This window comes from Sapajus apella, unplaced genomic scaffold (genome assembly GCF_009761245.1).
Source record: "Sapajus apella isolate SASKATOON/1434 unplaced genomic scaffold, GSC_monkey_1.0 scaffold124, whole genome shotgun sequence".
NCBI classification, from domain to species: domain Eukaryota; kingdom Metazoa; phylum Chordata; class Mammalia; order Primates; family Cebidae; genus Sapajus; species Sapajus apella.
The window spans coordinates 2,686,582-2,703,015 of NW_022437064.1; the positions used below are offsets into that span (position 1 = coordinate 2,686,582).

General features: G+C 33.5%; 1 protein-coding gene across 5 annotated transcripts in view; it reads left to right on the top strand.

Moving 5' to 3' along the window:
- The window catches only part of EMCN (endomucin), a 107,858-nt gene that overhangs the window by 43,337 nt on the left and 48,087 nt on the right, over positions 1–16,434 (top strand). For all 5 annotated transcript variants that reach the window (XM_032261521.1, XM_032261517.1, XM_032261519.1 and 2 more), the window contains 2 exons: positions 1,826–1,894; positions 6,170–6,286. In XM_032261521.1, coding sequence (XP_032117412.1) covers positions 1,826–1,894; positions 6,170–6,286 — 186 coding nt within the window. The remainder of the gene's footprint in view (positions 1–1,825; positions 1,895–6,169; positions 6,287–16,434) is intronic.

Sequence of the window (16,434 nt, forward strand, 5' to 3'; positions counted from 1 at the left end):
TCATAAAATGAACTTAGGATAAAAAAGAAACTTGAAATTTTACTTTTTAAAATTAAAACATTGATTATTATTCAGCTTCATTTTAAAAACATTTGATAGTCCAGTATTTTTCAGTGAGTTGAATTATAATGCAGGAATAAAAGTTTCTCAACATTGATACTAACAATTTCTGCTACTAAAATAGACATTCGATTTCAGCTGAGGCCAGTAAAGGAGCCTGGTGATTTTGGCCACCTATCTTACACAGGGTGCTAAATATGGTGCTGTTTCAGTTGTACATCCTCTTTGTAGAAACTAGCTACATACAACTATAAAGAACAAAATTTTAAAAACATCATTGAAAATTCTGTTGTGTGAATAGTTAGAAAAAAATGAGCTTGGGAACTCCATTTTTCTCTATACTCTTTCTCCTTTTATTCATTGTCTTTCTGTTCCTTGTTATGTTTGAATAGAAAATAAAGTACCTGGAATATCTTTGTACTTGATTTTTTGGTTTCTCCTTTTTATAGAATTTTGAAATGGCAAAGTTGATGTTTTGCTTTTAGTTCATCATCACAAAATATAAAATGTTTACAAGTTAGACATTTTCTTGAAACATCTGTGGCCTAAAGAGAATTATCACTGTTCTCAAAGGTTGTTTTAGAAAATGGCATGAATGAATGCTAATTTAAGCAACAATTTTTCAGAGAGTAAAATTATGATATTCTGATGATTTAATCTTTTATAAACATTGATTCAAAATGATATAATATCCTTAAAATGAAATAGCTTTTTGTTATAATTACACAGTATATCCATGCAACAAACCTGCACATGCACCCCCTGATTCAAAAATAAAATGTTACAAAAAGGAAAGAACAAAGAAGAGAGGCCAGGTGCTGTGGTTCACACCTGTAATCTCAGCACTTTGGGTGGTTGACTTGGGGGAATCACTTGAGGCCAGAAGTTTGATACTGCAGTGAGTTATGATCACACCACTGCACTCAAGCCTGGGTGACAGAGCAAGACACTGTTAAGAAAGAAGGAGAGAAGTAAAAGGGGAAGGAAGAAAGGAAGGAAGGGAGGGAGAAAGGGAGGGAGAAAGACTATTACAGAGAGTGGGAGAGTAGGCATCAAGCTGATGAGTCATGTTGACTACTTAAGGCAGATTTGTCCCTTGGTTGATTTTCATGTGCTATATGAGTGCTCCCTTATTTGAAACAACATAGACTAAATGCCTAGTGTATGCCAGGAATAATTCTTGATACTAAGATTTAAAATGTGACTAGACTTGGATACTGCCCTCAAGAATAAAGGAGGGCACCTGGCATAGAGTGGGAGCTCAAAGCACATTTCATAAAAAAAAGCAAATTAACACAGAAGATTTCAAGTTCCTTCATGACTTATGTTCATTTAGAAGTTTCAATGCCAGAATTAATAAATGAAAAAAAATAAGAATAAAAAAATGAGAAAAAAAGACATGATACTCCTAGGTCCTATTGACCATGCCACTTTTCTTACAGGGAAAAATAAAATAATTTTAAACATTAGAATTTAGACTTCTGCAGTAATTGTTTGCATGTTTAAAGGTACCTAAGTAACAATCTTCATTGAAAACTTGTTTTGGGGGCCTATTATGCAAAATGTGTGTGTCTATGCATGTAGGCCACCCAAGCATTTAATATATATATTCTTTAGACAAAACTAATTGGAAAATGGGAAAAATTAAAGATAGTCAAAGGTGGGATGCCAGTCCACCTATAGATTTGACTTACTTTTACTTTGTTCATTGACAGATAACATGAGTTTATGATTAATAATAATGTAATCTATTTTATCAAACTAGGAACAACCAACAGCGAATTACTTAAAAAGTCTCTGTTAACAGTTGCTTCATTAACGACAAGTACAGAAGGTAATGATTCATTTTTCTACCATTAAAATATATATAACTCACATATCATAATAGTCACCCTTTTAAAGTATACAATTGAGAGGTTTTTAGTATATTAACAAGATTGTACAGCCACAACCACTATGAATATCGGCACATTTTAAGCTCCACAAGAGGAAGTTCCATATCAATTTCTAGTCACTTCCCGTATCCCCTTCTTTCTTTGCCTTGCTTTCTCTGCATTTTATACATTTTGGTATATTATGTTTCCAGGTTAATTTATTGCAAAGTATTTCTAATATTTCTTATGATTTATTCCTTGACCTCTCTATGTGTTCCTGTGTTCTCATCATTTAACTCCCACTTATAAGTGAGAACATGCAATATTTGATTTTCTCTTTCTATGTTAGTTTGTTAAGGATAATATTTAACAGCTGCATACATATTCCTGCAGAGGACATTATGTCATTCTTTTTTATAGCTGCATGGTATTTCATGGTGTATATGTACCATATTGTGTTTATCCAATCTGTCATTGATAGGGCATTTAGCTTGATTCCATGTCTTTACTATTCTAAATAGTGCTGCGATGAACATGTGCATGCTTCATAATAGAATGATTTATATTCCTTTGGGTATATACCCAGTAATGGGATTGCTAGGTTGAATGGCATTTCTGTTTTTAGGTCTTTAAGAAATTACTATACTGTATTCCACAATGTTTGAACTAATTTACACTCCCACAAACAGTGTATAAGCCTTCCTTTTTCTCCACAACCTCGTCAACACCTGTTATTTTTAAATTTTTATTATAGCCATTCTAACTGGTATGAAAGAGTATCTCATTGTAGGTTTGATTTGAATTTCTCTAATGATCAATGATGTTGAACTTTTTTTATATTATTATTGGCTACATGTATGTCTTCTTTTGAAAAGTGTTCATGTCCTTTGCCCACTTTTTTATGAGGTTATTTTTTCTTGTAAATTTAAGTTTCTTATAGATGCTGAATATTAGAACTTTGTTGGATGCATAGTTTTCAAAAATTTTCCCCCATTCTGTAGGTTATCTGCTTATTCTGTTGATAGTTTCTTTTGCTATGCAGAAACTTTAGTTTAATTTCATCCCATTTGTCAATTTTTGCTTTTGCTGCAATTGCTTTTGGTGTCTTCATCATCTTTGCTCATGCCTATGTCCTGAATGGTATTGCCTATTAAACTACCATTGACAATCTTCACAGAACAGGAAAAAAATATTTTAAAATTCATATGGAACCAAAAAAGAGCCCAAATAGCCAAGGAAATCCTAAGCAAAAAGAGCAAAGCTAGAGGCATTATGTTTCCGGACTTCAAATTATATTACTTGGATACAGTAACCAAAACAGCATGGTATTGGTACAAAAACAGACATATAGACCAATGGAACAGAACAGAGAACCCAGAAATAAGACCACACATCTATGGTATATAATCTTCAACACAACTGCCAAAAACAAGCAATGGGGAAAGGACTCCCTGTTCAATAAATGACGCTGGAATAATTGGCTAGCCATATGCAGAAGGTTAAACCTGGACCCCTTTCTTACACCATAAACAAAAATTAACTCAAGATGAGTTAAAGACCTAAATTAAATACTTATTTTATAATTTTATAAACTTTGACTATTAACTCTTTATCAGTTATATAATTTACAAATTATTTTTCTCAACTTTTAAGCTGCTTTTTATTTTGCTGATTGTTTCCCTTGCTGTGCACTAGCTTTTTAGTTTGATGAGTCCCGTTTATTTACTTTTGCTTTTGTAGCCTGGGCTTTTGATGTGATATCCAAAAATAATTGCTGAGGCCAATGTGAAGGAGATTTTCCCCTATATTCTCTTCTGCAGGTTTATGATTTCAGGTATTACATTCAGGTCTTTTATCCATTTAGAGTTGACTTTTGTGTGTTGTGTCAAATAAGGGTCCAATTTCATTATTTTGCATGTGGTAATACAGTTCCACTGCTATTTGCTGAAGAGACTACCCTTTTCTTATTGTAATTTCTTGGTGCCCTTGTTGAAAATTAATTGACCATATATGTTTAGGTTTATTTCTGGACTCTTTATTCCATTCCACTGGTCAAAAACACAAATCATAAATGTAAAGCCAATGTATCTTGATGTTGCAATTCTCTTATAAATTAACATTTCTCCAGAAAAATTATGTTTGTGAAACCTAATGCATACATTATTGTCTAGGCTTATAGTGTAATTCATAACTGTAGATAAAAGCAGGTACTTAATGTTATGTAGAGGAAAGTAGAAAAGTATTCAGATTTAAAGACCAGCTTTATGATTGATTTACTTTTTCTCTGAAAGTGTCAATTACTCATTGACAGTAGTTTGGAATAAACTGTGTTAAACCTAAATACGACTGGAAAAATTTTCTCAACAAGATGTTAATATAACTATGATTCTTATTTCTTAATAAATGTTAGTCATCCATGCATAAATTGTTCTCTCCTGAGACTAAGATTTGAAGCATTTCTGTATATTGGTTAAGTTTAAAAATTAGTGGCTGTGGCAGCATCTTTTATTCTGTTCAGTTTGGGGTTATCATGAATATTTTAAAATATTTTGATTTACCTTCAAAGCATTCAAGATTTGCTCCATGGCCTACTTCATGTGGTATAATTGACAACCTGTCCTACGTTGACTATAGGCTGTAATTCCGCTCATTTGTGAAGTATATTGCACATTTATAATAGGCAATTCTCTAAGCAAAGTCTTTGTCATTGCATTCCCTGCTATTTCATTGTTTTTTTCTTCTCTTTGTATATTTCCAATCTGGCAGCCCTCCACATCTTTCTCAGATATGTTTTCTCTTTCCTTCCACCAAGACTGTTGAGTCTGCTTGATACTAGGGAACTCTTTAGGACTTCAGGATAGCTTTTTCATGCTTTCCAATTATCGCTCAGCTGAAGAATTCTTCTCCAAAGATTTCTGGAGATGAATGCCTGATGTTTCCCAAACATGTTGGAATTCCAGTGGGAAGCAAAATCTTTACCCTCTGGAGTTTCTCCATCCTCAAGCGTTGAGTTTCTGTACCTTGGGTGACCTTTCCCATTTCCATGCTAACATGAATACCAATTTCTGCTTTCTTGCTATAATAAGGCATATCTCTACTTCACATATATTCCTCTCAATTTAACACTTTATGATGCCTCTGAAATGTGTGGCCATTTTCACTTATTCTCTCTCATATGCAGGATTAACACTGTAGACTATATTTGAATTTATTTCATATTGCTTGCATAGTAATTCCCGAAGGCTTTTTACCTGAAGGAAAATATATTTATCCACTGTCTATGAGGTCTTCTTGCAAATGATCCCTTTCTCCAGCACAACTCAACTAAGAATTCGCATTACAGAGTTGATGCTCATTGACATATAATAGAAGCTGACTGCACTTCTAGAAAGCACCAGCAATTCTTGCTCCATTCTACTCAGTGTTAGAGACCTACTAAAGTGCTTTCCCATCATCTCCAGCTAGCATCACATCTAGCTAACACCAAGCATACAGTAAATGGCATGTCTTCATTTCCTTCAGAAGCCCAGTGTTTCCATACTAGACTGAAAAAACTGAAGAGTATCAATTATTATATTCATAATACTTAGGGAAATACAGGCTGTTTCAAGTCATTTTATTCCAATGTATCTTTGAAAGCTCAGCTTACCTTTTTGTTGTAAGTTTTTCTTTTTTTCAAGAAAATGAACTAAGTATAATTAAAAGTGTATTCCATTTATGTCCTATGTCCTATTATCCCTCATCCCCTGACTATTCCACCTGCTTGAAAATATTTTCCCAAGTGGCATGAAAACAATAGTGCCATACTTAATTACCACCATATCCCTACCATTCTTTTCCCAGGGCAGCTGAGTGATTAACTTTTGCATCAGAAAGCCTTGAATTCAGGTCATGGTTCTCTCCTATTACAAGTTACATGATTGTGGGGAAATTACTTAATTTCTCTGAGTCTTATATATATAGTAATTCTCATCATTATTTAATTCATAAGATTATAATGATAATCAAGTGACATAATCTACAGCATGTACACAGGAAACTTAATATCTATCCACATTCTTTAAAGTAATTAACTATATCACCAAAAGGTGAATGATAAAATGCTGGATTTCTAGGGCTGGGTCAGAAGACTTCTAGATATTAATCTTCAAGTTTTTGTTGGATATTAATATGAATATTAATAAGATGATCTGGTGATTTGTTATACCCCTGATAACTTTTCATTCTTTTTACAGAATTAAGAATCACAACCACTGATGGCAGGGAGAATGTGTCCATTATTTCAAATGTAGCAGTAACAAATCATGCACTTCCAAATGCTGCTTCAACATCACAAAGTTCCCAACACAAGAGTAAGTATGAGGATTTGTGCTGAAGTGTTAAACTAGTGTGTTGGATAAAACTAGCTTCAGAATATTTTCCAGCATACAACTGCCAAAGAATTTTGCTCTACCTAAATTGTTTCTTAGTCTCTACCCAGTAGCAAATTATTTGGCAACCTCGTCTTTCTCAGTGATACCCTATCCCACTGCAGCCACAAATGAATGGGTGGCAAGGAAGATTAATGCAAGCTGGGCAGTAATCTGTGATATTACCTGCACTAAAAGGATAGCTCAGCTAACAAATTAGACAACTCAGATGAAACGGGAAAATTGTTAGAAAGAAATAAATTGCTAAAACTGACTCAAGAAAATGTGGAAATCTGAAAAGACCTATAATGATTAAAGAAATTGAAATAAGAATTTAAAATGTTCTTATGAAGAAAACCTCAAGCCAAGATGGCTGAATTGTCAATGCTATAAAATATTTCAGAAATAAATCACACCAACTCTTTCTCAACTCTTTTGGAAACTAGAGGAGAGGAAAACATTGCACAAATAATTATCTGAAACTAATGTTACCCTGATATCAAAGCAAGAAAAGAATGAAAAGAAAAAGCAAGTAAAGAAAACTACAGACCAATATGGCTCTTAGACATATATGCAAATATCCTTGATAAAATATTGCAAAAAAATCAGTAACAAGTAAAAAGGAAAGTAAAATATGAACAAGTCAGATTTGTCCAAGAAATGCAAGATTAGTTTAACGTATGAAAACTAAAGAGAGTAATACAACATATTAGTAAAGTCAGTGTATGCAGAAAGAGCATTCGACAAAATCTAACGCTCATATTAAAAACTCTCAATTAACTAGAAATATAATTGTATTTCCTCAACTTGATGAAGGGCATCTACAAAAAGCCTACAGCTAATGTCATACCTAATACTTAATGTTTTCCACTTAAGATCTGGAACATAGCAAAAGTGTCTGTTCTCATCACTTTTATTCAACATTACAGCCAGAGGTTCTAGATGGTACAGTTCAACAATGCATAATACATAGACCCATTTAGATTGAAAAGGAAGAAATAAGGCATTTTTATTAGCAGACTACATCATCATCTTATAGAAAATTCAGAGAATTCACAATAAAACTACCAAAACCACTACAGAGCAGTTTGTAGCACAGGACATAAAATGTATAAAAATAAATTATATTTTTGTATGTTAACAGTGGCAATCCAAAATAAAATTAAGAAAATAATTTCATTTTTAATAGCATCAAAAAATATAAAATATATAGAAATAAATTTAACAATAGAAGTACAAGATTTATACACTAAACTACAAAATATTTTGGTGAGAAATTAAATATCTGAAGAGACATTATTACATGTTTATAGATCAGAAATCTCAATATTTTAAATGATAATTCTCTCTAAGTTGATCAATATAGTTAATGCCATCCCTATCAGAATCCCAGTTTTTTTTTTTAAGAAATTGATTAGATGACCCTAGATTTGTACACAAATAAAAAGGACCTGGAATAGTCAAAACACTTCTGAAAAAGGACAAAGTTGGAGAACACAACCCAATTTCCAAACTTATTCTAAAGCTATAGTAATTAAATATGAACCTCACAAACATTATACTCAATGAAAGAAGTCATACACAAAACATGACATGTGGTATGATCCTATTTATATGAAATATGCAGAAAAGACATTTTATTATGCAGAAAAGACATTTTATAGAGACAGAGAGCAGGTAAGTGGTTGCCTGCAGCTGGAGATGGGAGTAGGGACTGACTCTACATAAGCTCAAAGGAGTTTTTCATGTTGATGGAGCTGTTCTAAAACTGGATTATGGCAATGATTGCACAACTCTACAAATTTACTAAAAATTATTACCCGTACACTTTAAATGAGTGCTTTTAATGGTGTGTAAATCTTATCCCTATAAAGCTTTATTGAAAAACAAAAGGAAAGAAAATGATGAGCTTAGCCAATCAAATTTTCATTCTGAGTAATCTGAACCAGAAAACCCAACAAACAGAAGGAGTTACCTATGAGAATTGAAGCTGCAAAATTTCAGTAGAAGGAGTCTGAGGTAGTCATGGTGATTCACGTGCATACCTATGGCATCCAGAAGCAGTTATTATGAGTAAACAGGATTTATAGAAAAGAATGGAAAGTATGCTGGGAGATGGAAATACCCTGTGAGCAAAACTAAATTGTTCATGTGAGGCAGAGAGGGAAGTAGAAGCTAGAACTCCCATGATTTCTGACAGCTTTCCAGTTTCCAGTTTTCTCACAGCAGGCACATCTCACATTCTGGCCTCCATGGTATAAGTAATTTGTATATATAGCAAAAACACTTGACTGTAAAAGTTAGAAATCTGCCATAATAGCTTTATCAGATACCACTAATTATAAGTAATTGATACATTTTTGGTGTATTCAGAGTCCTTAATTGGAAACAGCTACAGATGATTCATAGTGTCTAAGCCTTTTCTTGGGAAATCTGTAAGGTAGAAAGAGATGATAAGCAGAAATTGTGGCTGTCCAGACCTACTCTTGTCTAGAAACTTCAGAAACATAATTTTCCTATTTTTTATTGTAATCATCTCAAGCACAACATACAGAAGTTTGCCTAGAAGGAGTCTAATTTCACACCATAATTGAAAACTAATACTTTATTTTAATGGGACAGTCACCCATAGAGGAATTTGAAGAGAAGAATCATATCTTCTTCCTATGAATAACATTTTCTTGTAGTCGTGGTTTGGTTTCTGATAAGTAGAACCTATTTTGTAAGTAATATATGTCTAAAAGGCATTTTTAGAAAACCAAAATTCATTCACCTATAATATGATGGCCCCTATAAAATAAGAATAAAACTACTATACATACATCTCCAAAGTGTATAGCAGCTTCTGAAAAATTAAACTCAAATAATTTTTATCCTTCATTAAATACTTACCCATTCAGTGATGTATGAGGAAGAAAATGTTGTTCAGGGACTGTGACTCATTAAACCTAGGACACATAAGAAGTATGTGGTCAGCCCCATGAGTCAGTTAAGACTTTTAATTACACTTAATTCATGAAGTAGAATGCTCTCTTCATCTCAGTTCTGGAGGTTGTTGTATTGATTTAGCTTCTAAACTCAGTTTAAAATGGCTTTCTTCCAAGTAGTTAAAAAAATACATCAAAGTCATTTCCTTAAGAAATGAAGCACTCTGGAAAGCAAGGTAATGAAATAAGCGTATTTACCATTGTCCTTTGCTTTTGTTATTTGATAAACAAGTTTTATACAAATTTTTTTAGAATTTATTATAACGCTTGCTTCTGGGTCAGCCATTATTCCCTAGATCCCTCTCTTTCCTTGGGGTGCTTACTGCCCAGCATGAACCCCACTTGATATAATGAGTTTGCACACATTTCCATTTGCCAGGTGATGAAACTGGGACCTCTCCTAGATTCCTGGTTAGCAGAGCACCACTCCCTTTCCACCCATCACACACATTCAGGATCAACAGAGACAGGACAGAGAGACAGACAGAAAACAAAACAATCTATTCTTGGTTAAGTGTTAAACAGCTGAAGATTCATCTCCCTCTTAAATATCTGGGCAATGGTTCCTTGGATAGGAAATATCAGACAAGGGCATTGTGGGTATTTCATCTCAGGATGAAAAATGTACAGGTTTTATTTAGAGTAGAAGAGTTAGTGAGATTAGTTGCTTTATTCCCTAGAAAGTTGGAATTCAGATCCAAAAAGAAAGATCATACTAAAAGTATTTCTCTCTAATATTTTCCCATTCTCTTAGAGTGATGTATATTTTTCCTATTTAAAATGAAACAAATTTCTAGAATCCTAGACTTCTCATTAGTCTAGTGCTCTGACTTTATTATTTAAAAAATATGGGGTTTTGAATGAAAAAATTATCTTATTTACTAAAAATTTTTCAGAGGATTATCTGTGTACCTGGCATTATTCTGTATTGTGATAAATAGTTGTATATTAGACAGATCATGTTATCATGAAATTTACCTTCTAGCAGATAAAAAAGATAAATAGGTTAAATATGAATAAAGTATCAGAGATAATTATTAATTTTAAATAATATACTTAATATAATATACTTAAAATATATACTTAATATACTTAATTAACTTTAAATAATAATAAAACAGTAAAGAAAAAGCAAGTGATGACAGTAGTGCCAATTTTCATATGGTGTTCAAAGAATTCCTCTCTGGACACATGCCATTTGGAAAGAGAACTAAATAAAGTGAAGAAGTGAACATATGGATATCTGGGAAAGAGAATTCAAAGAGGAAATACAAAGTGCACAGGTGCTGATATGTGGGTGGATTTAAGCTGTTTGAATAAAGAGGAGCCATCTGTGGTTGGAGTGAAAGGAATGAAGGGAAGAAAAGGTAGTGGATGCCATCAGAGAAGGAAGCAGGAGTCAGTCCAGACAGGACCACATAGGCCATGGTAAGGACAGTGGATTTTATTGTAATTGGATACACAATGTGATGGAGAGTTCAGAGCAGGGCAACAATATAATATTATTTACATTTTCAAAAGACCTAAATTGTAAAACTACTAGAAGAAAACCTAGGAGGAAATCTTTTTGACATTAGCCTGTACAATCATTTTTCAGTTATGACCTCAAAAGCAAAGGCAACAAAAGCATAAATAGACAAATGAGATTGTATCAAATGAAAAGGCTTCAGTGCAGAAAAGGAAACAGTCAACAGGGTAAAGAGATAACCTATGGATATGGTTTGGCTGTGTCCCTACTCAAATCTCACCTTGAATCGTAGCTCCCATAATTTCCACGTGTCATGGCAGTGACCTGGTGGGAGGTTACTGAATCATGAGGGCAGGTCTTTCCCATGCTGTTCTTGTGGTAGTGACTAAGTTTCACTTATTCTGATGGTTTTATAAAAGGCAGTTCCCCTGCACAAGCTCTGTTGCCTGCCATCATGTCAGACATGACTTTGCTCCTCATTACCCTTCAGCCATGATTTTGAGGCCTCCTCAGCCATGTGGAACTGTGATTCAATTAAACCTCTTTTATAAATTATCCAGTCACAGGTGTGTCTTTATTACCAGTGCAAGAACAGACTAATACACCTATAGAATGAAAGTAAATATTTGCAAACCATACATCCGTTAAGAGGTTGGCATACAAAATATATAGGAAACTCAAACAACATAACGTCAAGAAAACAAATAATCCAATTTTAAAATGGGCCAAGGACCTGAATGGACATTTCTCAGAAAAAGACATACAAATGGTAGACAGACATATAAAAAAATGCCCAACATTAATAATCATCAAGTAAATGCAAATTAAAAACACAATGAGGTATCACCTCATACTTGTTAGAAAGGCTGTTATCCAAATGACAAGAGATAAAAAGTGCTGGCAAAGATGTGGAGAAATGGGAACTCTTGTACATTGTTGGTGGAAATGTAAAATAGTATAGTCATAGTGGAAAAACTGTATGGAGATTCTCCAAAAATTAAAAATATAACTATCATATGATCCAGCAATCCCACTTCTGGGTATAAATCCAAGGAAATAAAATTAGTAGGTCAAAGGGATATTTAATTCTCATGTTCATCACAGTAATATTCACACAATAGGCAAAATAATGGAATCAACCTAAGTGTTCAGTAACAGATGAACACATAAAGAAAATGTGGAATATATATACACAATGGGATACCATTTTGCCTGGAACAAAAAAGGAAAACCTGCCATTTGCAACATCATGGAGAAACTTAGAGGTCATTATGCTAACTGAAATAAGTCTGGCACAGAAAGACAAATATTGCATGATTTCCCTTACATGTGGAATCTAAACATGTTGAACTCACAGAAATAGAGAGTAGAATGGTAGTTACTAGAGGCTGGATGTCAGGGGCTGGGTAGGGTGGGAATGAGAAGAGGTTGGTCAAATGATACGAAGTTTCAGTTAGACAGGGGGAATACCTCTGGAGACTTATTTTACAATCTAGTGTCTATAATTAATAATAACGTATTTTGTATTTGAAAATTACTAAGAGAGTAGATTTTAAGTGTTCTGACCACAAAAAAAATAATAAGTATGTAAGATGATATGTTAATCAGCTTAATTTAATCATTCCACAATACACACACACACACACACACACACACACACACCTCTCAAAGGAGAGAAAGCCAGAGAGGACTTGCCATCCATTGGAAGGTCAGTTTAATACTGTGTTTTTTATGTGGATTTGCCTGCTTCTCTAGCTCAACAGTGGAATCTTTCAGAGCAAAGAACCTCTCTCCATGCTGAACAGAGCCCCTAGCACCAGGAGAAGGCTAAATGTTTATGAAGTTGTGCCATAAAGACAGGAAATGATGGAGGAAAGTTCAAACCACAAAAGGTGGAGCTTTCTGAAGAGGTAGTTTCTTGTCTAGAATAAGTTTTGAGGAGTTAGCACCAGCTGCAAAGAAGAAAGGAGTCATTTTGGGAAAAGAAAAACGATGAGTGAAGGTAAATTGAAAAGAAGATAGAGTATGTTTGTTGTTGGAGTGCAGGCTGTTTTAAGACCTTTGTTAGCTTTAGGACTTCTGACTTTTGGTCCCTTTTCTCAAACATTGAATTTCCCCCACATCCTGTGTTAATTGAATTTGTAGATTATAATTTATAAAATTACAAAAGTTGTAAAAATTTATACAAATTTATCAAAAGTTATAAAAATGAGATAAGTTGAATATCCCTTATTCAAAGTGATTAGGATCACAAGTGTTTCAGACCTTAATGGATTTTAAGGTTGTATGTATTTTATAGACACATTAGGGGAATCATTTATTAATTTAGATATTGTTGCTTTCTTTTGTATATTGGAGGCAATAATTTTGTGTTTGAGATGTCAAAGATTTCATTAAGCCCTTGGAAATATTTTAGGTCCAAGATACTGTTATCAAAGAGCCTAACAAATAGAACAGCCCTAAAAATAAAATAAAATAATGACATACAATAAACCTCCCAACAAAGAAAAGCTCAGGCCCAGATAGCCTCACTAAAGAATTCCATAAAAAAATTAAAAAAGAATTAACACCAGGACTTCTCAAATTTTTATAAAAGAGAAGGGAGCACTTTCAAATACATTCTATAAGGCTAAAATTATGCAGATACCAAAATCATACACAAAGACTACAAGAAAAGAATACTGCAGACCAATATTCTTATATTGATGCAAAAACCCTCAACAAAATATTAGCAAACCAAATTCAGTAACACATTAAGAGGATTAGACATCATATTTCAAGTGGCATTTATTTGTGGAATGCCAGGATGGTTCAACATATGAAAATCAATCAATGTAATATACCGCATTAACAGAATGAAGGTCAATAGCCACATGATTATCTCAATTGGTGCAGAAAAACATTTGAGAAAATTCAATACCCTTTCATTTTATTATGAAATAATAAAATAAAATATAAATTTAAAAAAATTGCCACTGAATAATAAAGTTCATATATGAAAATCCCACAACTAACTTTCTACTCCACAGTACAAAATTGAAAGCTTTTCCTCTAAGATTATGAAGAAGGCGATGGTGCCCACTCTCATCACTTCTATTGAATATAGTACTGAAAGTCCTATGCAGAGCAAACGGGCAAGAAAAAGAGGGGAAAAAAAGGAACAAAAGGGAAGATATGCCAAGTGTATAAAATTATAAACCCATAGATTCAGGGAACTTTATGAGCCCCGAGTTGAAGAAACAGGAAGGAAACCACACCAAAGCATATCATAATCAAATCATGGAAAACCAGAGATAAAGAGAAAATCTTGAAAAAAGCTGTTGAAAAAATTAAACAATAAATAGAGAAGAACAATGATAAAATTGACAGCAGAGTCTCTGTCAGGGACCAGCCCTGACATGGACCCTGGGGTTTGCAAGGGACAGTGGAGTTAAAGAGATGAAAAAATACAAGTTAAGAGTGCATAAACTGGGGACCAGGGGACCAACACGAGTGTGGAGGCTGTGAAGGCCCTGAGCTTGGAGGCCTACACCATTTATTGGTGTACGACACAAAGCAAGAATGTGGTAGGGGTGTGGGGGGACATAGCTAGAGCGGTTTGGCATTTCCTTTGAGGCGTATAGAACAAATTCTATTCTAGATTTAATCATTAAATAAGCTAGAGGGGTTGTAGATAGGAACCAGCAAGTCTGGTTACATTCCTGTGTTTCCAAGAGGCATTCCTCCCTTGAGCACAGAGCATGGTATTCCATACGCTCTTTCTTTCTGCGCCAGATAAGCAGGTCATGGCATGACCTTCCTTCCAGCAAGTCTCATCAGGAACAACACATGCCAGAAAACAATAAAGCAACATTTTTAGTACTGAAAGCAAAAAAAAAAAAAACTTTTCACCCTAGAATTCTGTAAATATTTTTTCAGACATATAAAAGCTGAGAAAATGCATATCAGTAAAGGCATTCAGGAAGAGAAAAATATGGTACCAGATGGAAATTTGAATCTAAATAAAGGCATGAAGAGCATTAGAAATGGTAAATATGTGAGCAACTATAAAAGACTTTTATCTCATTTTTAGTCTCTTCTAAAGACAATTTATTGTTTAAAGAAAAAATAAATAAAAAATGTATTGAAGGTTTAAGATATACATAGAAGCAAAATATATAACTGGCACAAATGCCAAAACAAGAGAGAGGTTATAAATATACTGTTCTAAAAACTAAATGCCTTTGGGAGGCTGAGGCAGGTGGATCATGAGGTCGGGAGTTCAAGACCAGTCTGACCAATATGGTGAAACCCCATTTCTACTAAAAATGCAAAAATTAGTCAGGCATGGTGGCAGACTCCTGTAATTCCAGCTGCTCGGGAGGCTGAGGGAGGAGAATTGCTTGAACCCAGGAAGAGGAGGTTGCAGTGAGCTGAGATTGCGCCACTGCACTACTCCAGCCTGGGTGACAGAGCAAGACTTGATCTCAAAAAAAAAAAAAAAAACAAAAAACTAAATGCTTGACAAAAGTTTAGTTTTTGATTAATGTGATCAGCATTTTAAAATTCATTTGCATTTCATAAGACTTTAATTTCATATTTGAAAATCAAACTCAACAGATTGTAAGTCGCCAACCACTTTGACTAAACTTTGGGTCCTTACTAAACATATAAGTTTGAGAATGGTTAACAAACCACACTGCTAATTTGCTATTTGACTTTCCTGAGATCCTTTATAAATTAAAGCTTGGCCTTTTCTCAAAACACTTGTTTCATGAAAGTTTAAATAGTAAACAGGAATAACTGAAATCGTCTTCATACAACTTTAGCCATATTCCATAGCACTCATCTTTATTAAGCTTTTGTATCCATAGAACTGAGTCCAAATTTGAAAGTTACATTTGTATGAAAACACTTTATCATTTTCAAAATATCTTCTTGATTTCAGGAACAAAAGGAATATGTTCTATGCTTGATTAAATATTTGAGATTTACAGAATTTTGTCCTCAAAATATCAATTTATTTATTCATATATATAAATGTCCAGACTTCTTACAGTACTCATTAGAAGGATTTTAAATTGATATGTTTTATTAAGATTCAGCTTTATTTTAATGTATAGTTATATTTCTTTTATTATGTGCCTCTAAATTATGACACATTTTTGAATGCTAAAAAAATTCAAATAAAGGATAATCAGAAGCTTTTGTCTAATACAAGTTTAAATGTTTTTCTTCTCAATGAAGTCTGTCAAGAAAGGTTATGGCCTGATAATAAGAGGAACAAGGATTTTGATTTCCCCGGTATTCTAATCCTCTAGCAGCTAATAGATATTTTAATTGCATCATCCAAATGCAGCATAATGCCATGTTCAAAAGTGTTTTAACTAGTTATCAAAAGTAGGAATTAATTACATAGCTTTCTATTTGGAACACTTTAATGGAAGGAAAAGCTGTGCATTTTACTGAAAGAAGATGAAAACTAGAACAAACAGACCTGGCCTATAAACCTGGATCTCTCCTTAAGAAAGTAATTTTACTACTCTCAGCTAATATTTACAGATCTGAAAAATGGAAATATATCTCCCTTATAGGCATCGGCCAATAATTCATGAAACTGATCATAAAAGTTGCTTACAAATCGTAGCTATAATTGT